General features: G+C 47.0%; 1 protein-coding gene across 2 annotated transcripts in view; it reads left to right on the forward strand.

Annotated features, from left to right (window-relative positions):
• RNF121 (ring finger protein 121) overlaps nt 1-22,190 on the forward strand; it is a 44,146-nt gene that overhangs the window by 2,018 nt on the left and 19,938 nt on the right. For both annotated transcript variants that reach the window (XM_019500386.2, XM_006277234.4), the window contains exons 2-6: nt 6,283-6,320; nt 7,713-7,854; nt 10,537-10,691; nt 11,297-11,404; nt 12,874-12,994. In XM_019500386.2, the coding sequence (XP_019355931.1) occupies nt 6,283-6,320; nt 7,713-7,854; nt 10,537-10,691; nt 11,297-11,404; nt 12,874-12,994 (564 nt within the window). The remainder of the gene's footprint in view (nt 1-6,282; nt 6,321-7,712; nt 7,855-10,536; nt 10,692-11,296; nt 11,405-12,873; nt 12,995-22,190) is intronic.

The raw sequence follows: 22,190 nt of genomic DNA on the forward strand, positions 1-22,190 counted from the left end.
TGAATGGCTTCAACAACAGCCTCTTTGTGCCGAGGCTAAATACGAACTTGCAGCGTGTGCGTCTTGCATGTGTCTGTGTTGTCTTGCTAATAAGGCAAGAGCAAGGCACCAGATTGTACTCGAATGCACTGAAGTCAGCCGTTCAAGAGGTGCCGGACAAAATCCAGCAGCTTGCCTTGCTATATCCAGCTGATTGCTCTATCCTTGGCCCCGTGAAACCATAAGCTTCACAACTTTGATATTCACAAAAAGAAAATCATCCTTCTTGCTAGGGCTGTGTTCTGTCACTGAAGGAAAAATCATGGGACGGTAGAGCCAGTTACAGGCTGTCACGAACTGCTCAGTTTTGTATCAGCAGCTGGGTGGGACTTGCAAGAAATCTTTCTTGTTGTGGGATAACGTGAAAGAGTTGACTGGTCTGACCCTTTTAAACGAACTCCCCATCGATCAGTCTGACTCCAAGGCATTAGAAACTCACTGAGAAGGCAAACGGAGCAGCCCTGTCTGCCTCTGTAAAGGAAGATAGCATTGGGTGTGAATCTGATTGACCACTGCCCCACTTACAGGGCTCAGAGACATGCATACTTTTCTTGTGCATCAGCGGTTAGCCTGTGGAACTGTGCATGCTTTAGTATTATAAGAGTTGGACTTGAGCTATTTGTGCTCCCTGCAGGTTCAAAATACAACAGTCATCTCAGCCCATCAGCCTTCTGTGGTGCATATATTGAGCTCGCTGTATGTGGATTCTTCTCGTGTCATATTAAAAAGTACCTCTTTAGGGATGTTAAAGATGCTATGATGTCTCTCCAGAAAGTCCAGTCTTTTTGGCCAGTACTTCTTGTTTTGGAATATAATGTTGTGCAGCTTATCTGCCCAGTTGCCACCTCCCACATCAGAGTTTGGCAGCATGTTAATGGTAGTATGTGTGTATATGGGTTCCGTGAAGGGCTCTGAAATTCTTTGAGATCAAAGTTTGTTGCATAAATACAAATAACATTAGAGGACATACTGCCTGCCGACAAGGAACAGTATTGTACAGGTGTGAAATGTGCACCTTATTCTGCATTTGGTCATAATTGGTATCTATAAGTACCGCAGCTTTAGGTGGTATTTGGCATGGAAAGGTCCATTACTAGATAACTAAATGGAGTGACTGCTTATTTTTCCATCTACAGATCTGCCTTATTAGCTCTTTCTCAGGCATAGTAGCATGAGGTCAAAACCAACGTGTAGTAGAGCTTGTAGTAAGCGTACTGCTTCTCTCTTAGATCGCTGTACATTTATAGTAGGGGTTTAGAGGAAAGAAGCACTTTTTGATGATTTTTTTTGTACTATGAAACAAAACAATGTGCCTCCTAGGACTGTCCTTGGTTTCTGGTCATTGGTTTCTTTGTGTTTTATCCTGCTTTTGAGTTATCCTGTAAAGCATTGTGTGAAACTGGAAACTGTCCTCCATTCATTGCTGTGCTTGTTGCACAAAGCAATCTGTTGTATAAAATATGCATGTGCGAACATGATTTGCTTCTGCTTCTTTGGATGGGCTAGCACTCAGCAGTGTGATTTGCCATGGGGAGAGATGGAAGGATGTGGCATACTGAGATTTCCCACCCCTCTCCCCTGTAGAAAGCATTTATACTGGTGGAGATGTTACTGGAACACTGTGTCCAGCAACACAAGAAAGATTTTGTGAAATTGGTTTAGTGAAGAGCCCTTGGAATGACTAAAGGATTAGAAAGTATATGTTGCAGAGAGAGACCCAAGCAACTCGGCCTATTTAGCTAAGCAGGGAGAGGACGATGATTAAGCAGTGATCTGATCTTTCTAGACCTATGTAAGGAGCAGAAACTTGATAACAGACTGCCCTTCAGTGTAGCAGACAGCCGTAACAAGATTCACTGCCTGGAAATTGAAGCCAGCTGGGCTTAGATGAGGAATAAAACCGGATTGCATAACAGCAAAGGTAACTAATCACTTTCCAGTGGCTGCAGTGATTTATTTTAGATCACGATTATATGCTTATTGAAAAAGAGGTGCTCTGGATCAAAGAGAAATTAAAAGAATCAAGCAGGGAGCTCTGGCTTGTTCAGGAATTTGAACTGGATTGCTTTAGTCTTCTGGATTTCTAATCTACAAATAATGATTTAATTGCATTGCATAGACTTGGGTGTTTCAGTTGCTATACAGTGATGGGGTTATTCATGGTGACCCACTAACGGCTTTTACTTTTTGTTGCTAGGTACCATGCATGACAAGGGACAAGTGTTCATGGCTAAATTTACAGTCATACTACTTAGGCTGAGTGTAACTCAGTTTAGAAGCAACAGTTAGGATCCTACTCTGCAACTTGAAGATCCAGACTCGGGTACCTGCTCTGCCAATTATTTCGGGGGGGATCTTGAGCAAATCTTGTCATTTCTTTGTTCTCTAGCTGTAGATTGGTAGCACTTCCCTCCCTTCGAGGTGTTGACAGATTTTTTTATTTTTTGGGTGGCTTAATACAGAGAATGCAAAATTGGCTGGACCCAAGAAATGGTCTCATTTTTGTTTTCTTTATTTAGCTGGACTATTTGGCATCAGGACAAGGGAATTTTGTAGGGGATCTTTGTATGTTATAGAGGAGGAATGGCACTAACCCATTTTTCCCCCTTGCAGGTAACTTTCTCAGGTCTGTAATACTTTAAAAAAAATGCAAAAGACATGTTCCCCTTGGAGGCAGCTTTGTTCTGTTCAGGAAGGTACATATTGGCACAGAACAAGGCATGTGGTATTCTTGGATGACTAACATGGTTATTGTCAAAGATGATTTTATATGAGGAATAACTCATTCCATCACCTGTAGGATATATGCAGAAGGGGACCTAAATCTTAATATTAAATAAGCTGCTGTTACAGTGAGGCTTAATTGAAAAAACACACAGGTCTCTTTGGTTCTGTTACCTGAGCGTTAAAATTCAGTAGGATCTCAATTTTGCAAACATTTATGCACCTGAATAACTTCATGCTCATGAGTATACATGCATTCAATATGCATATTCATGTGCATACATTAAGATCCCAAGCATACTGAAGTGGAGACCATCCTTTAGTCTCCCAGTGTATGAGAGCTTTCTGGTTAGACTGATTGCTGCTGGAGACAAAAAATGTCTCATCTTCTTGTATTCTCAGAAAAATAACTGTTAGCTCTTAACAGTTTAAAAACTCTAGATCAAATATGTCCTAAGAGCTCTTCTGTGTCCTTCCTCTTGACTTCCCAGGATTCCTTCCTATAGATCATTTTCCAATGTTTTGTCCATTCCTCCATGGCGAGGGGGAAATAAACCTTTTCAAGCAATGACATTCTTGCTACTTAGATTGTTCCCTTCCTCATTAGGATTGCATAAGCAGTTAAAACATTGTCTACATAACTTATCCAGTTTTAGCTGCAATGGGGACATTTTTTGAAGGTTCCCTGGCATAGACTAGATCAGTAGTAGGTTACCTGGATGGGCCGGGAGCATGCTGGCACCAGCTCGGAAATCCATCATGGGCATGGAGACGGGGAGCTCTGTCTCGTGCTTGATTAAATAAGCTTCCACAGTTCCAGGGAGAATGTCAATAACTTCCCCACGTCTGCAAAATCCAAGCAATTCAAAGTTGAGTCAGGCTGAGAAACGCAGCCTTACATTTTTGCGTTTCTCCTACTCAGTGAGCTGTAGCCAGGTTTTCCGTTGTATTGAATTTCTTGGCGCCAGCTGGTTATCAGATCACCCCTGAAATGGAATTATTTAAAAAAAACAAAACAGCGTGGCTGCTTGTGATTCAAGAGCATGGGGTCTCATGGGCCCGCGTTGAAATCCAGTATCAAACCTTCACCATCTACTGCCTAGGCAAACCCTGAAACTTAAATGGGAGCATTCATATCGCTGTATCTCCCATCTGCTTCACACCAAAATACTTTTCAAAGCTGCTGGGAACTAAATCTCTCGTAATTCAGTCGTGCTGCGGTGGAACACAGCAGCAGCACTGTTTAATGGCTTGGGATAAAGTAGAGGTGAATACACTGCCAGCTGAAATAGCCAGTGTGATTTCACCCAAGCTGGCGTTTAGTGAGGGCAGCGGAGCTAATGCCTTTCTGTGAGATCTTAGGCCTACATCTCATCTGAAGAAAGTGTTGGGAGAAGTCAGCTGTATTGCACAGTGCTGATATGAAAAGATAGAAGGGGTAAAGGTTTACTCTGGACCGGGGAGGACCCTGCTTAATTAATGCTCTTGTGTTGAAGCAAAGTGGAGCTCTGTTCAGCGCCAGTGCTGCAACTGCAGAAATGCTTGATAAGAGTCCTTGGCATGACCTGCCTTCAAACTGAGCTGCTGTGGCCTAGTGCCTGTATGTGGGGCAGCCTCACTTGTAAGTCCTCCAGAGCAGTTGTGCTATTTACTGATAACCCAGTGGGAGGAAAACCCAAGCATCAGTCCAAATAGCGTGTTGGTTCCTTGACTTCATTAGCATGTTGCCACATACTTAAGCAGCTGGTGTTTTATAAACAGCTCTGTGTAACTGTCAGTTGGTTTTGGCCCCAAGCGAGTTGCTTCTGTTGGGTTTAACCGTTAGCAATATAAATAGAGCTCAGGATAAGCAGAAATGGGGTGGCGTTTCATTCACCACATCCTGTCATGTCCATGTTTGTATTACTATGAGGGAGGGCTAAGATCCTCTACCCAACTGTACCTATGCGGTGGGGAAAGGATTTCATAGTCGAGGGCTTTAACATAACAGGCAAGGGCATAACAAGATTTAGTGACTGGAAGTAAGCAAAGATGTTAACCTGGAGAAAAAGTATCCCACCCAGGGCTGGTGGTGATGCTTGACAAGCATCTAAATGCTTCTAGGAGAGATGCCCAGAAAGGAGGAGCTGGATGCGGGAACCATAGGGTGCAATCCTCTGGCCTGTGTGGTACAGACTAGGTGATCCTTATGGTCACCATAGTCTGTTGAGCTAAGCCTGCATCCCCGGCTTCCTTGGGACAGCAGGGCTGTGCTAAACTTGTGTGAAGCAAAGATTATTAGCAGCATCAGCCTCTGAGATGGAGACTTCCCCTTTGGTTAGTCCGCATTGCTGGCTTCGCTCGTCTGTGCGTTCATTTTAAAATGAGAAGCTTCATGCTGACACCTATGCTGCTCCTCATGCCCGAGACATGCTTCCGGGAACTATCTGCCAAGCTCCTTCATGGTTCTCAGTTAAATCCCTCCTGAAACTTTCCTCTGTGATTCCTGTGAGGAGTGCTTGACAAGGGCTAGGGTGCTGCTGTCTGGAGACCATCCTCTAAATAACACTGCCTCCATGGACAGCAGCATCAGCCTGCTGCTGTTGCCATTTACTTGGATTGCCCCAGAGAAAATGCAGGCACTGGCTTTTAATTCTGCGTTTGCATTGCATTTTGCCAAGTGGGTGTCATGGTCTTTGACTGCAGCTCCCAGGCACTACAGTAAATAGTGAAATATACACCAGTCAGGGCCATGGCAGTCATCCTGCAGCCTCTGTGTAGCTGGCAGCCTGTACATTTGGCAGATTGGGGAGAGAACAGGCCGCACAGCTGCAGAGAAGGCATGGAGAGGAAAGCAGGGCAGCAAATCGGTCATGGGAAGGGGATTGGAGTGGCCTTTGGGGAGGGGGGCTAATTTGTGGCACGCCTGCCAAAAAGTTTGGCCCCCCACTGAGGGCATAGTTTAGCATCCCAAGCTGCGTAGCCCAGCTCGCAGAGCGGTGTGGTTGTGCGCGCAGCCAGATATGCACAAGTGATGTAACAATTGTGTGGAGCCGTGCGAAGGGTTCTTTAGAACTTGTGGCAGTGCCCAGGCTGGAAGGCACTAGTGTGAACTCTGGGTTGCCAAGGGCTAATATTCAGATGATGGCAGCTGGCTACATTCTTCTGTCTTGGATGCAGAATGGTTAGAACGTGGGGTTGTGGTTAATACGTACCCTCTCCCCTTTGAGTCCTGCTTTCTTCCTAACCTATTGGTTTGAATTTCAGAAGCACTTCCATGAAGAAGATCCTATGAAAGTTACAGCTAGCTGTTTTAGCTCTAGCATTGCCTGCGATCTGAATCAGGTGCTAAGAGGGATGAATAAGAAGCTGGACACTTGGGGCCAATTAAAATGTCTCTGTGCCAGCATTTAGCCAGGAAATGTTTGTTCAAGTAGTGCAGAAACCAACCCCTTTCTATTTGAGAAATGTTTCACTGATCTTCCCCAGGCTGATATTGCTACTGTCACACTCCAGTAAATGACTTCTTTTTCTCCATAGGTTGATCTATCGCATTTGTCTCCAGAGGAGAAATGGAGGTGAGTGGTGGGGTGCAGCCAGCTTGTGTTTCACTGGACTCCCCCAGTGTGCGATGTTGATGTTACCAGCGGTGCACAGCAAAAGAGGCCCGTCCTGAAATGCAAAGCTTATGTACCTAAAAAAGCGTTGCCTCGTTACGGTGAGGAAGTCACCTGTCCTGAGCCGCCAGCTCGGTCTCCAGACCTATTGACCGCTACTTATTCCATCTTTCCTTTTAAGCACACCAATTTTAATTGGATGCTTCTTTGTAAGAGTGTAACGAGGCCAGCCTTCTTTGAACATTTATCTGTAAAACAGTCTCGAGGCTCCTTAAACTGAAAATGTGTATTTTTGATTCACAGCGTGTTCACTTTTCTAAGTGAAGTAACCCATGCATTGCTCGCAAGTCTTGGCTTCTAGGTTGACCTAGACTCTGTTGTTATAAAAGCTCATGGCTTCCTTCTCACAATAGGCCACTGCATCCTGGGCCTGTAGCAGTGAGCAGGTGCTTACCTTGAACAGAGGTAGAGAAATGCATGCTGGGCCTTCAGTTTATTAGAGCTGCTCTTCTGCTATGGTGATGATTCTCATCTCAAGGTGGGACATAGCAGCTTGGGCCTGTGGTCTCTGTTCCTCTCACAACAAGCAGGTTGAATCTTCATTCTTTTACATTATGCAAATCATGTGTTCCTTGGGGCTGCTTTCCTCTTCAGTTGAGTGAGTGGGGGAAAAGTAACTTGCTTCAAAAAGTTGAAGTGAAAGAGCCTTTCACCTATTCTGTTTGACCCACTGCATCTCTGCTGAGCATTAGTTCATTTGTCCAATATTTGCCCAACAAACATAAATGGGAGGGAGTTTCCTTGGAAGCAAATGCTGCCATAATCGGTGCCAGGCAGTACATGAAGCAGACTGCATCTCTTGCTCCTTGCTCTCGGCAGGTGGGAACACCAACCCAACCCTTAACATCACTGGGACAGGCTACCCAGAGTGGTGGTGCAATCTCCATCCTTGGAGATTTTTAAGGCCTGGCTTGACAAAGCCCTGGCTGGGATGAAGTAGTTGGAGCTGGTCCTGCTTGGAGCAGGGGGTTGGACTAGATGTGACCTCCTGAGGTCCCTTCTAACCTTCGTTTTCCATCATCATCTGTCCTGTTTGCAAAGAGCAGGAAGCAGGCATTTCTTTAACTTTTTATAGCACTTGAATCCAAGCCAGACCAGATGTGCCTTTTTCTGCCTCTCAGCTTGTCAACAGCAGCATGCTTCCCTACCCTTCAGTACCCATATACCCCCGCTCCCCTTCCAATATAGTCCTCCTGGCCTCACACAAACTCCTACCATGCCATTCACTGTAGCTCACTGTGTTCAGGGGCCCCTGATTCACACCCCAGTTGACTTGCCTTGTTCTCGTTCCAGGTTCGAGCATGCTCGGATGCATGCCAAGCACCGTGGTCACGAAGCGATGCATGCGGAAATGGTCCTCATCCTCATCGCCACGTTAGTAGTAGCACAGCTCCTATTGGTACAATGGAAACAGAGGCACCCTCGCTCCTACAATGTAAGCATCTGACCCCACCTTGTCCACCCTCTGGCTTTGCGGCTAAATCTCTAGCTATTGAGCATGTGAATTGTCACTCTTCTGCTGTTTGATGTTGAAACATCCTTTGCCAGCTTTTTCCAAGAGTGTATCGGAACTGTACACAGAGACGTGCAGCTCGGCCACAGAATTACTGTATTTTCTTGAATATAAGATGACTCCCCAAATAATCAGATTCAATATATAGAAAATGTATAAATATGTTATAATTTTCCAAGTGCATGTATAGAATCTAATTATTGGAGGCTCGCCTTTGATTTGTCCCCATCCCACTGCTAAAGCAGGGAAAATAAATCTGGGAGATCAGGTAGGCCCCTTGCCCTCCACTCCCCTCCCCTTTCTCCCTCTCCTTGAGCAAAGGGAAAGGCCAGGCATATCTGAAAACAGCGACCTTGAAATAAACATGTGTAAATTACTACAGGCACCCACAGATTTAGCTTATCTGAAAATGGTACATCTTTCCCTTTTTTGAAACTGCTGCAGATTTTAGCACAGTTATTACATAAATACTTTTAAGCAGCACTTTTGTGTTTACTGATATATAGCACAACCTATGCATGACATTAGTCCAAAGCCAAAACGCTCATGATTTACCTTATAGTTCATTGAGCTGGGCCTTGACACCAACAGCATGTCAAGCCATGGTGACCCCGTAGCTTGGCATTGCTCAGTATGTGTGCACTCCAGATACTTCCCCGCCCCCCCAACAAAGAATCCATGTGCTAAGTAGCCCCCTGCTCATGACTGCAACCGGGTGTTCTTGTCATGAGTCCTGGGATCCTCCAAAAACTTACATGTAGATGAGGTTCGGGGCAACCTGGTTCAGCTTCACCTCATGGAGGGTGGAGCCACACTAATCATGTGAGAGAGTTTGAGAGAGGGGGTGACAGGGTTTCTGGGTGAACCATTTGGGGACCCACTTGGTGATGTTTCCCAGACATTTAAGGCTGGTGAAGAAACAGGAGTCATTAGGAATGAGAAAGAAAGGCACAACTTAGCTGTGGGAGTGAACAGGAAGTCAAAATGTATTCATTGCAGTGGCTCACCATGACTTGAAAGAGTTGGCGCTGAGGGGGACTGTGCGCAGTGGGTATTATTCAGTTGGGCTGCAATAGACTGTCCTTGGGGTAGGATCCCATTGGCAAGGTTGCCCCTATGTATTTTATAGTTATGATCAGCTTCGGCTGCATTTAATGAACTTCATGGCTGGTTCTATTACTAAGCACATGCTGTTTTTAGCACCAGTTCAAAGACAGACAGTGTATTTAATGTTCTCATACAAGGAAACCATATAAGAGGAGGAGTTTTTTTCCCCATGCTGACTGGGCAGAGGCAGGTGGGACCTTGCCTTATATTTGAGTAAATACAGTACGCCATTGAGTAATTGAGTGAATCCATGTAAAACCTCGCCACTTAATACGTTTAGTCCAGGGGTGCTCAGCCCCTAGCCCATAGGTGAGATCCAACCTGTAGCAGTCTCATCAAGCTCATGAGATGCCCTGCAGGTCCAGAAATTTGGCAGCAGGGGAGTGGTGGCACCACTCCCTTGGTGCCATATTTCCCAACCTATGAAGAGCCCTGAGCCCTGCGTGCTGGATGGGGCACCCAATCCCAGCACATGCAGGGCTGGGCAAAGACGGTGCTGGGCCCCAGGACCCCAATCCTAGTGTGGGGGGCTGGGAGGGGGCAGCACTGTGACCTAGTCCTGACACAGGAGGGGCTACTATCAGGCTGTCACGACTCAGTCCCAACATGCAGACTGGCCCTGCCCCACTCATCTGGCTCTGCATGCCAGTTTTATAGCAGGGGGCAAGTCCACAGGTCAGATTGGGCCCTGTGCCAGGATCCAGCCCTGGCCCATGGGCTGGGGGGTTGAGCACCCTTGTGCTAATCCTTAAAGAAACAATGGGACCACTTGATCTTGCCATCGCACTTACTTAGAATAATGTGATTAGTAGAATAACTTGAACAGCTTCATGAATGAAAGCTGGCTTTCATGATTGCTGACCTTTTGGGTTGCACTTGTTGGATCACTCAATTCACTGAATCCTTTCTCACACCACTGACTTGGGTCAGGCTGCAGAACAGTGGATATCCTCCCACTTGAGATGAAGGAGGTTTCTCTTCTGGGTCTCAAGGTGGTGGTTATGCTAATTAACTGTTCAAAAAAAGATTTGGTTCAGGTTGTTCTTTTTAAACTGCTATGTTGCAAATAACTCTGATTTGCATTGCAAAAACTGAGTACAGGGGAACAATGGAAATGGTACAACCAAGTCTAAAACTTACTGCTGTTTGAATCCATCGTTCAGCACCTGCTTTAAGGTAAACATGAAACTCTCAGGAATCCCAAGTAAAGGAAAGCTGATGTGGTCACCTCAGCAACTGATGAGAGAGCAGCTCTGCTGGTATTCCTCTTCTAGCAGAGTTGAGCAGAGCTCAGTAGCCTGACTTAAATCTCATGTTGCACCACCAGTGTTCAGTGGGTTGAACTGTACAATTAATATTTGCACCCTCTCTCTAGGAATACACTGTCTCGAAGAGATAAAAGGAGAACAAAGGTTACCAGACCTGGAGCACCCTTCAGTGCTGGTTAAACAGTGTGATCTTGAATTTATCTGACATGCCTTTAACTTGTCCTTGCAGATGGTGACCCTCTTTCAGATGTGGGTTGTTCCTCTTTATTTCACAATGAAGCTGCACTGGTGGCGGTTCCTGGTGATCTGGGTCCTCTTCTCCACCGTCACAGCCTTCATCACATTCAGAGCCACCCGTAAACCTCTCGTGCAAACAACTCCCAGGTTAGCACACACCTCTCCTTGTGAATCGCAAGCCCAAGGCTAGAAGCACACAATCTGAGGCAGCAGCTGATTTCTTTCTAACAGAATGATTGTGGTTAAACTTTTCAGCTCAACTCTGGACTTGAGCCATATTCTTGCCTGTGGGAAGAGTCATCCGATAAATTGGGTTAAACATGCCCCTTTAACCATCTAGCTACGCTGTTTGCCAATTGGCCTATCACAAATATTTAATTTCCCCAGAACAGTGCTAATCTGAGTGACTAACTGTAAGCTTGATTTATGTCAGTTCTTCTGGGCATGAAGGGGACTCGCATCCTATCCCCAGTTTAGGACACAGCATTTGCTCCTAGTCTTGAAGGTCAAAATCTAATGGATTTAGAAGTTGTCATGCTGTGTGTGTGGTGACCCATCTAGAGTCACAAGTAGAATAATCATCAGAGGGAGGTTAGGACTGTGAGCTGTTAGCTTCCATAAGCATGCTAGATATTACCTCCTTTTCATGCAGACAACAACATATATCCTAAGATGCAGTAAAACTCTCAGGTGTTCTGTGAGACTTCACTGTAAGAAACCCTAATGCCTTCATTTTTATACGTCTCTTACAGGCTGGTGTATAAATGGTTTCTGCTAATATACAAGATGAGCTACGCTACTGGAATTGTTGGGTACATGGCTGTAATGTTCACACTCTTTGGTCTTAACTTATTATTCAGGTGAGTAAATCTCTAATGCCTAGCTGCTATCAACATGGTGAATGGTCAAAGCCCTGTAGATCTGGGTGTTAGCACAGTGTTCCTTTAAAGGATGATAACTAGAGATGAGTTGTGGCCATGTGATCAGTAAGGCAGGAGATCAGAGGGACTGTTGGATTCTCTTCTAGCTGCTGAGCAATCACAGGTGACCGTTCAGATTGCTCCCAAACCAGCACCTGGCTTCCAGCGAGGATGCTCCGGTGTCATGCACACAATCCCTTTCCCTTGTGTGCAGTGTTTGTCACCAGCTGTTTCTGCTTTCTCCTCTAATCCTCTTGTACAGCTCCAGACCAAATACGAGTAACAATTGTCCTCTGCCATCCTGGGAAAACAGCATCCTGACGTTACTCCTGCAGCCAGCTCTCCCAGATGCTGTAGCATTGTACTTTGTACTTGGTTCTGACGCAGTACTCCAGCTAGAACTACTTGATGGCTTTTTTTCTTCCTGGGCCTGTACTGATCAGAGTTGATTCACCTGCAAAGGCATGTAGCAACTAGCTGGAAGCCTATTTTGTGCTCTAAAGCTATTCTTAAGTGTAACATGTCCAGGTTTGCTGCTAAACCTCTTCTGGAGAGATACCAAGTACCCACAATTAAGCTGAAATTGCTCTTTCTCAGAATTGGACTTTACCAGCAAATCTGCATTGCCTCTGCCATGGGGCAGGGAGTGCCCCCAAGAAGCACATTCCCACTTGCCTCTTAGCAGAAGCCAGAAAGTAGGCATCCTTATTGTCTCTGCGAAGTGACCAGGGCGTAGAGTCACATCGGTCAGCTGCACAGGACTGCTGATGAGCTCCAGCTGATCAGAGATGTGATGCCCTTTGAAGTAAAAGCTGCAGAAAACAGCTGGGCAGCTCATCCTTAATTCAACAACCTGCTGTGAATTAAGCAGCTTGTGAGCTACCCTCATAGGAACAGTCCAGAGTCTCCTGTGTAGCCCAGCCCCAAGCACCTGCCCAGCTTTCTCTCTCAGGCATGCATCTTGTTACATGCTTTGCCATGCCAAACTAGCTGCGCTGCCTAATTTTGAGGCTTTGGCATCCTCTGCGTGGGAGCTAGTGGGTGTCACATGCATCTTGCCAGCTGTCCTGCCTTCACCGCTAGGCACGTCTGTTGCCTCCAGGGGAAAGCGCAGAGACTGCCTGCATTTTGCACAGACTGGAATGAATGTGTTCTGCTGCATTAAGATGAGGCTGTTTCCGACAGCTTAGCTGGGGAGACATCCCAGAGGCCTTGAATTATGGACTAGGATTGTGATGTAGCTGTTGCAAATGATTCTGTGAGGAGATTTAAAAACAACAAGCACTTATTTGCTGGCAGGATTTGTTGGCAATGGAGTTAATGTGCTTTTGCCATGATCATTCTGTTTCTACAGCAGCTGGTTTTCAACATGCTCGGTGTTAAATGCGATTCCTTTGTCTTTCTTGTAGAATCAAACCAGAAGATGCAATGGATTTTGGCATTTCACTCCTATTCTACGGGCTTTATTATGGGGTACTGGAGCGGGACTTTGCTGAAATGTGTGCAGACTATATGGCATCAACCATAGGGGTGAGTTGATGCAGGTACCATGTCATGGATCTGTGAATATTCTCATCTGTGTAGCATTTACTCATCAGAGGACTAACTTTTTTGTTAAATTTTCCCTTGAAATGGTATTTTTGTTGTAGGAAATGTGTCAGGAATGATGACACAGGGAGTACAGCTCACTCAAGCAGCTGCCTGGGTCAGTTTTCAAAGGGACCTGTTGTCATGGTATCTAGAAGGATGGGTTCCATGCATCTCCCTGCCCCTCAAGGGATCAATGGGTCATTTCTGCCAATGCATGGTTACAGTTCCTGGCGCCTTATTCAAGAACTTCTTCTAAAGAAGGAACAAACTTTTGATTCGTGCTACTTTTGCCCTCCTTCTGACAAGCGGCACTCTCATGCTCAGATGTTCGGGGTGGTGCTCATTACTTTGCCATATCTGTTTTACACCGGTGACCCGTAACACCCTTCCTTCTTAGAATCATAGACTCTTAGAGAAGTTGGGCTGGAAGGGACCTCTGGAGGTGACCTAGTGCAGTGTTTCCCAACCAGTGTGCCATGGCACAATGGTGTGCCATCAGAAATGAACAGGTGTGCCACAGAATTTTGGAAAATTAGTCATCTATTAGAAAAATAAATGAATAAATGAAACGCATTGTTTATATAAGTTGTACATTTGGTTGGACTCGGTGGCCATCTGTAAGTATGTAAGGGGTGAATATTGGAAGCTGGGAGAAACTCTTTACTAGAGTTCTCCAGGGGAGGACGAGGAGCAATGGCCATAAACTGTAAGAGGATAGTTTCAGGTCGCATGCAAGGAAGAACTTCTTTATGGCAAGGGTGACCAGAATCTGGAATAGACTTCCCAAGGAGGTGGTGCAGCCCCAACCTTGAAAGTAGTTGGAGCTGGTCCCTTGTAGAATTCATTGCCACAAGGTGTTGTTGAGCCTGATAATTTAATTGGGTTCCAAAGGAGATTGAACAAAGTCATGTATGCTCAGCAAATATTAAATGTGATGGGGGGGCAGCCTCCAAATATGACTTTTGTCCTGCGAATGGGCAGGGGACAGATCAGGCTGGACAGGCCCTGCATAAATGCTCTTTCCTTACCTTCTACGGTGTCACTATGAAGTTGAGGATCCTGGGCAGGGTGGGCCTGTGCACTGACCAGTGTAGCAGCTCTGTTCTGTCCGCATGTGCCCTCCACAATAGAGAGTTCTCCAAGTTTATTCCTTGGCCACACAGCAATAAAGCCTCTCCAGAGGCTGTTTAGACTTGCAGTTCCTAACCCAGGTCACTGCCATGCTCAGGTAACTTAAGTCACTTGGGTACTAGAAAGGGAATAGCCTCATTGAGTACTGGCACAGGGCTCTGCTTAATGTGGCTATGCTTCTTCCAATACTTTAGCTCTTGATTGTATAAAGGTAGCTCTGGTCTTTGCAATGCTGCCTTGTGCCATGTACATGTTCCCCTATTGACTTCAGTGGAGTGTTGACGATATCTGGTTACCCCTCCGATTTGTTTAAATACTGCACTTTTTAGCCACTTGTCTTCATTGCAGCATACAGTGTTGCAATTGCAGCACTGTGCATGTCAGAGAGACTTACTGTGGAATGGAGTGCCAGCCCAGTTGATCACCTTGTAACAAACTTCGCTTATCTGCATATCAGTTAAGGACCCAGGGACTTTGCATCTCCCTGTCTGTTTTGCAAAGTAATAGCACTCTGATCAAATGGCAACCAACATGGGTTCATTAGAGGCAGGTCCTGTCAGACTAGCCTGGTGGCCTTCTACAACCAGGTCACAAAATCCTTGGACGCAGGGGTAGCAGTGGATGTAGTATTTCTGGACTTTAGGAAGGCCTTCAACACTGTCTCTCACCCCATTCTCATTAAAAAAACTAGGGAACTGTGGCATTGACGCCTACAGAGTCAAATGGGTTACTAGTTGACTGGAGGGCCGCACTCAGAGAGTGGTGGTGGACGGGTCATTTTCAACCTGGAGGGATGTGGGCAGTGGGGTCCCCCAGGGCTCGGTCCTCGGACCCGCACTGTTCAACATCTTCATCAGTGACTTGGACAGCGGGGTGAAAAGCACCCTGTTCAAATTTGCAGATGACACTAAGATGTGGGGGGAAGCGGGCACGCTAGAAGGGAGGAATAGACTGTAATCGGACCTAGACAGGTTACAGGGGTGGGCGGATGAGAACAGGATGGGTTTCAACACTGACAAGTGCAAGGTGCTGCACCTGGGGACAAAGAACCATCAGCAGACCTACAGGCTGGGGAACTCCCTTCTCATCAGTGCAGAGGCAGAAAAGGATCTTGGAGTCATTATTGATGCCAAAATGAACATGGGCCGACAGTGTGGGGACGCGGTCAGGAAGGCCAACCACACCTTGTCATGCATCCACAAGTGCATCTCAAGCAGGTCCAACGAGGTGATCCTCCCCCTCTATGCGACACTGGTCAGGCTGCAGTTGCAGTACTGCATCCAGTTCTGGGCGCCGCACTTCAGGAGGGATGTGGACAACATCAAGAGGGTCCAGGGGAGGGCCACTCGCATAGTCAGGGGGCAGCAGGGCAGGCCGTGCGGGGAGAGGCCACGGGACCTAAACCTGTTCAGCCTCCACAAGAGAAGCCTGAGTGGGGATTTAGTGGCCGTTTACAAACTAGTCAGAGGGGACCAGCAGGCACTGGGGGAGTCCCTGTCCCCCCGAGCACTACCAGGAGTGACTAGAAATAACAGACACAAGCTGGCAGGGGGTAGATTCAGACTAGACATCAGGAGGTGCTACTTCACTGTCAGGGCAGCTAGGATCCGGAACCAACTTACAGGAGAAGTGGTGCTGGCTCCTACCCTGGGGGTCTTTAAGAGGAGGCTGGATGAACACCTGGCTGGGGTGATTTGGCCCCAGTGCTCTTTCCTGCCATGGCAGGGGGTCAGACTTGATGATCTGCTCAGGTCCCTTCCGACCCGACCAACTATGAAACTATGAAGTGCATTATTGTAGGCTGATTAATCCTGTCAAGTTCAAGGCTGCAGTGAGAGGGATAAAGCATTCTGAGAAATGAGGAAGAGAGCCTGTTTTCATGGCTTCAGGAAGCTCAGTCTCTTCACATTCCTGTCCTCTTGGATTCACATGGACCTTGGCCTCGGCATCTGGTGGCAATTTTGTAAGCCTGCCTTGCATAGGAAAGATTCTTCCACTAGCTGGCACTGTAGCTTTGCTCTTAGTCAGGCGAGTGATTCACAGCATGGGTGAAGACTGGGCCTTGAACAGCAGCCTGCGTCTGGGCTTTTCACAGTGCGACTCCTCCCCAAAGAAGCTGCAGGTGAGAAAAGACCCAAGAGGTTTAGGGAATGTTGGTCATGGCCGTGTTGGTCTAAGGCAGGGGTGGGCAAAATGCGACCGTGGGCCGGATGCAACCCGCCAAGCCATTCTATCTGGCCCGCGGAGCCCCTAAAACATTTAGAAAGTTAATATTTATCTGCCCCTGGCCGTCTGTCTTGCGGCTTTCAATGGCTTGCCAAAACTTGGTTAGTGGCCCTCTTCCCGAAATAATTGCCCGCCCCTGGTCTAAAGACATAGGCAGATGAGGTTCTTTGGGTAAATGTGATCTCTTTTATTAGACCAACCAAATTTTTGGAAAAATCGTTCCAACTATTTAATTCGTCTAATAAAAGATATCACATTTACCCAAAGAACCTTGTCTGCCTAAGGGGTCTAGCACATCCTTATTGCTGGTGTTATGTTTGCCCAGCCTGACTCTTACCCTCCTATTCCTGCTCGGATACCACTGTGCAACCTCTACAGATTTCACTGTCAGCAGGTCTAGCTTGAACTCAACATGAGTTTAATCTGTTTACTTAGATATGCCACCTGTAATAACCTCTTCCCTGGTATTTCTACCCACCCAGTACTTTAGACATTAACTTTTCTTTAGCCCTGGACTGGCCAAGCTGCACCTTTTTTTATAGTGGTTATTCATAGGAAAAAAATTCTGGCTTAGCCACGTGTGACTCTTCTTTAAGTGTCTTTCAGTTTTGTTTTTTCAGGTATTGAAGTGTCTCAACTGAAACCCCAGTCACCACCGCATGTTCTGCTGTGATCCAGTCAGAGCTTGAAACAGGACTGAGCAGGCTCAGTACTTGAGTGAGATGACAAGCATTTCAATATCAGATCAGGCTCTGGGTCCATTGGTCCAGTTATCACCTGCTTAAATGAAGACTCAGAAACCCCCCTCCCTTCCCCTGCCTAATGGGCAACTGCAGAATAACTTACCAATATGGGAGGACTTCTTTCTAGCCCTCATCAGTTTGCTTTTGATGCATGTCCTGAAGGGTGAGGGTTCATAACCCTTCTGGAAATATTCTGCTTTCTAATGCAGCAGTGGCTCCTCTAAGGATCCACTTGCATCTTCGATCCTCTATTTCTCTTTTTTTTTATTTAAAGCTTTCTGAATTCAGCAATGCTACCTTATCATTTTGTTAATGTGTCATGTTTTTATGTTTCCAGTTGCTCTTTTTTTTCTCCCCCTCTGAACCTCTGCCGGCTAAAGCAGGGAGAGGTGCATCTTTTTAACCTTGTGGCCAGAACTGAACGTAGTATTTCTGGGTAGGAGGTGCCACTGTCTCGTAGAGTGGCAGCACAGTCAGTCTCCTTGCATATGCCAACGTAGTGTAGACTATTTAATACCACAGTTCACTGATCAGGTCTTTCATTGAACTACCTGCAATGACACCTTTTTGCATTTAAGTTGAAGCCCAGAAACTTATGCAAGTAGTTGGCTATAAGAACTGCCATTAGGCCAGACCTATGGTGCAACCTGGTAAGTCTCCTGTGTCGCACAGCGCCAGAAAGTGAACTAGCTGCAGCAGCCCTGACCGCCACACAGGTTTCTCAGCATGTTAAACTAAACCACACCCTGGCCAGGGTTTTTTCCACTGTTCCTCTCCCACTTGCAGCCTCCATTGTTTAAAGTCTAGGAAGTTCTGATTCCTCTAACTCCCGTGCTCAGTAACTACTGATGCCCCTTTCTTCCAAGAATGTGTCCAATCCCTGTTTGAATCTGGATCGCCTGTCAGCCTCCACAACATCTTAGGGCTTTGAGTTCTACACTTCAATTACATGCTACGTGAAATAACTTCCTGTTGTTGGCTGTGATTTCTCATCAGAGAGTAAGCAGGAGGAACTGTGCCTTCTGATCACGAGTAAGAACCCAGGTGTAGTAGGGCTCACAGAAACCTGGTGGGACCCTACCTGCGACTGGGCGGTGGGCATTTGGGGGGATGCACCCTATATAGAAGAGACAAGACAGAGAGGAAAGGTGGGGGGTTGCGCTCTATGTCAAAGAGAACCTCACATCATCAAGGATTAGCTTTGGGTTAGAGGAGGGTCGGGCAGAGACACTATGGGTCAAACTCAAGGGGGGCGAGGCAAAAGGGACCTTACGGTGGGTGTCTACTACAGACCACCCAACCATGGGGAAGAGCTGGACCAGGACTTCTCCAGTCAGCTTATGGAGGCGGTTAGGTCAAGGGATGTTATTGTCATGGGTGACCTAAACTACCCAGACATTTGCTGGGAGGAGCAGACAGCCAGGTCTGACCGCTCGCGTAGGTTCCTGGCTGTATTACAGGACCTTCACCTTATCCAGGAAATGACAGCCCCACTAGGTTGCTGGACCTGGTCCTGGCCATGGGGGATGACCTGGTGAGGGGACTGCAGGTCCTCGACCACCTGGGCAATAGCAATCATCACCTGCTGGATTTCACTATCCAACGCAGGGTGTCAGGGGCTTACACCAAGGCTAAAACATGAGCAATATTTTACAGTCAGAGTGGCCAAGATCTGGAACCAACTGCCCTAGCTTGGGCACCTTCAAGAGGAGGTTGGATGATCACCTGTTTGGGGTCTTGTGAACCCAGCATTCATTCCTGCCTGTGGCAGGGGGTCAGGCGAGATGATTTGTTCAGGACCCTCCTGACCCTAGCTACTATGAACCTAGGAGACTTCTCCAGTGACCACATGAAAATATACCACAGGTGATTTCATAGACCTTAGGGGCTAGAAGGAACCTTGTGAGATCCTCGAGTCCAGCCCCCCTGCCAGAAGTCTCCAGGGATCAGATGATCCCAGCAAGATAAAGATCCAAATGCCTTTTGAATGAGTCCAGAGTAGGTGGTTGCACCACCTCTCAGGGGAGTCTGTTCCAGACCTTGGACACTCGGACTGTAAAGAAGTTATTCCTTATATCGAGGCTGAATCGGCCTTCTAGAAGTTTGTTAGTTATCTCTTGTTGGAGTCCTGGTGAACAACTGTTCCACAGATCCTGATGCACCCCCCTTTCTATACTTATAGGCAGCCACCAAATCTCCCCCCCTGAGCCTTCTTTTCGCTCGGCTGAAGAGTCCCATGTCCCTCAGCCTCTCCTTGTAAGGCTTGCTCTCTTGGCCTGTGATCATGCAAGTGGCTCTCTGGACTCTCTCGAGCTTATCCACATACTTCCTGAAGTGAGAGGCCCAAAACTGGATGCAGTGCTCCAGCTCACTAAGGCCGAGTAAAGCGGGAGGATGACATCCCTGGTTTTGCTCGAGATGCATGGGTAGATAGATGCCAGAGTTTAGTTTGCTCTGCCGGCCACAGCATCGCATTGGTGGTTCATGTTCATCTTGTGGTCAATCAAGACCCCCAAGTCCCTTTTGGTCACGGTGCTAGTGAGTATAACACTGCCGAGCCTATAAGTATGATGCTTGTTTTTTCTCCCAAGGTGGAGTACCCTGCATTTCTCTACATTGAATACCATCAGGTTTTGGTCTGCCCACTTTGCAAGCATGTTCAGGTCAGCCTGTATCCCCAGCCTGTCCTCCAGAATGACCGCCTTCCCCTATAGTTTAGTGTTGTCCACGAATTTGTCAGTCGGCATCTGACGTCCAAATCCAAGTAATTAATGAAGATTATTGAAGAGTACCAGCCCAAGCACAGAGCCCTGGGGAACTACACTAGTAACCTTGCACCACATTAATTTGTTGCCATCAACTAATACCCTTTGTGTCCGACCCCGGAGCCAGTTCCCCAGCCGTTGGACTGTGAGATGGCTGAGGCCACAGTTCCCCAGCTTGCTCGTGAGGACATCATGGGAGACCAAGTCAAAGGCCTTCTTGAAGTCCAGATAAATTACATCAACCTTGTCTCCCTTGTCCAGGCAATGCGTCACCTGGTCATAGAAGGAGATGAGGTTGGTCAGACAAGACCTTCCAGTAATAAAACCATGTTGGCTGGCACTCAGTAGGTTGCCTTCCATTAGCCTGTTGCAGATGGATCCCTTGGTAATTTTCTCCAAGATCTTTCCAGGGATGGACGTCAGACTGATAGGTCTGTAATTCCCTGGATCTTCTTTCTTCCCTTTCCTGAAGATTGGGACCACGTTGGCTCTTTTCCAGTCTTCCGGTATATCACCCAAGCACCACGAGCTTTCAAATATCTTGGCCTTAGGGCATGCTATGATGTCTGCCAGCTCTTTTAAGACTCTGGGGTGTAATGGCCTTGCAGACTTATGGATGTCAAGCCTTTCAGTGTTTTCTCACTTCAGCTACATCAGTTGTGGGCCCATCTCCCAAGCCCTGGTAGTTTTGCATCGTGTCTGACAGCGTGACCCCCTTGGGCAAGTGGAAAACTGATACAAAGTAATCATTTAGGGGATTGGCCTTTTCTTGGGTGTCAGACGTCAGCTGCCCCATCTGATCTCACAGGGGGCCAATGTTGCTTTTGTTCTTCCTCTGACTTCCAACATATCTGACGAACGACTTTTTGTTATCCTTGATTCTGGTGTCTGTCTTGAGTTCAGTTGCTGCCTTGGCTTTTCTGAACCACTCCCTACCAGTACAGGCTAGTTCTGAGTACTCCTCCTTGGTGATGATTCCCAGTTTTACATCTGGTGTAAGCTTCCCTTGTGTCAAGACTCAGAAGTTCCCTGTTGAGCCAAGGGGGCCTCCCTGCCCTCTGACTGCATTTCCTGTGGGACGGGATGGACCTCCCTTGCACACTGAGGATTGAGTTCTTTAGGAACAACCATTTCTCATAGACTTCCCTTCCTAGGGGGCCATGGTCCCTTAGTGCCAGACTAGCCAGTCTCCTGAGTTTGTGGAAGTCAGCCTTCCCAAAGTTCAGGATTTCTGTTTCACTGAGGGATTTGCCCACCCTGCCTTGGACAGAGAAAGTAATTAGATCTTGGTCCCTGTCACCAAGCTTGCCCTCGGTCCTCAAATCACTCACCAGATTATCCGCTTTGGCCAGAACCAGATCCAGCAGTGCCTCTCCCCTAGTTGACCCGTAGACCTCTTGCATTAGATACAGGTCATCAATGCAAGTGAGGAAGTTACACAACCAGTCAGGCTGGTTGGCCATGTGCTGATCCCACAAGATGTCAGGGAGGCTGAAGTCTCCCATGACGATCATACAATGGGAATGTGAGGCCTCGGCCAATTCGCTATTGAATTTGAGATTCAGTTCTTCTTGGTTAGGAGGTCTGTTTCATAGTAGCTAGGGTCAGGAGGGACCTGAACAGATCATCTAGCCTGATCCCCTGCCACAGGCAGGAAAGAACACTGGGTTCACAAGACTGTAACCACTGTATACTTGTAGGAGTCTGTAATAGACTCCTACAAGTATATCCCCTTCCCCATGTTCCCCCCCATATTTTAACCCAAAGGGTCTCAAGATGCCCTCCATGGTTGATGAATACAGTTTGAAGGGAAGTGTACTGTTCCTTGACATAGTGCTACGCCCCTACCCCTCTTCCCAACATGATCTCTCCTGTAGAGGGTATTGCCTTCTATACCTACTGACCAGTCATAGGAGGAGTCCCACCAGGTCTCCATTATCCCTATGAGGTCATAATCATAATACCCAAATTCCTGGCGTTAGGGTACAGGCAGTTGAGTCCGCCATGGGAAGCCCTAAGCTTCCTTATGTGATGGGACGTAACCTTTCCTTGGACTCTCATCAGAGTAGGTTCCCTTGGGCTACATAAGCTGTTTCTGCTGTGATTGGCATGATCTGGGCTAGAACTGTTGTTTGACCGCCCGTCCCCCAGTGATCTAAGTTTAAAGTCCTGTCGAGGTAGGTCAGCCATTCTGGCCAAAAAGAGCTTCTTCCCTTTCCAGGTGAGGTGGAGGCCATCCCTTCCCAACAGTCCTCTAGCTTTCTCACTGAA

Source organism: Alligator mississippiensis, chromosome 1 (genome assembly GCF_030867095.1).
Source record: "Alligator mississippiensis isolate rAllMis1 chromosome 1, rAllMis1, whole genome shotgun sequence".
Lineage (NCBI taxonomy): Eukaryota > Metazoa > Chordata > Crocodylia > Alligatoridae > Alligator > Alligator mississippiensis.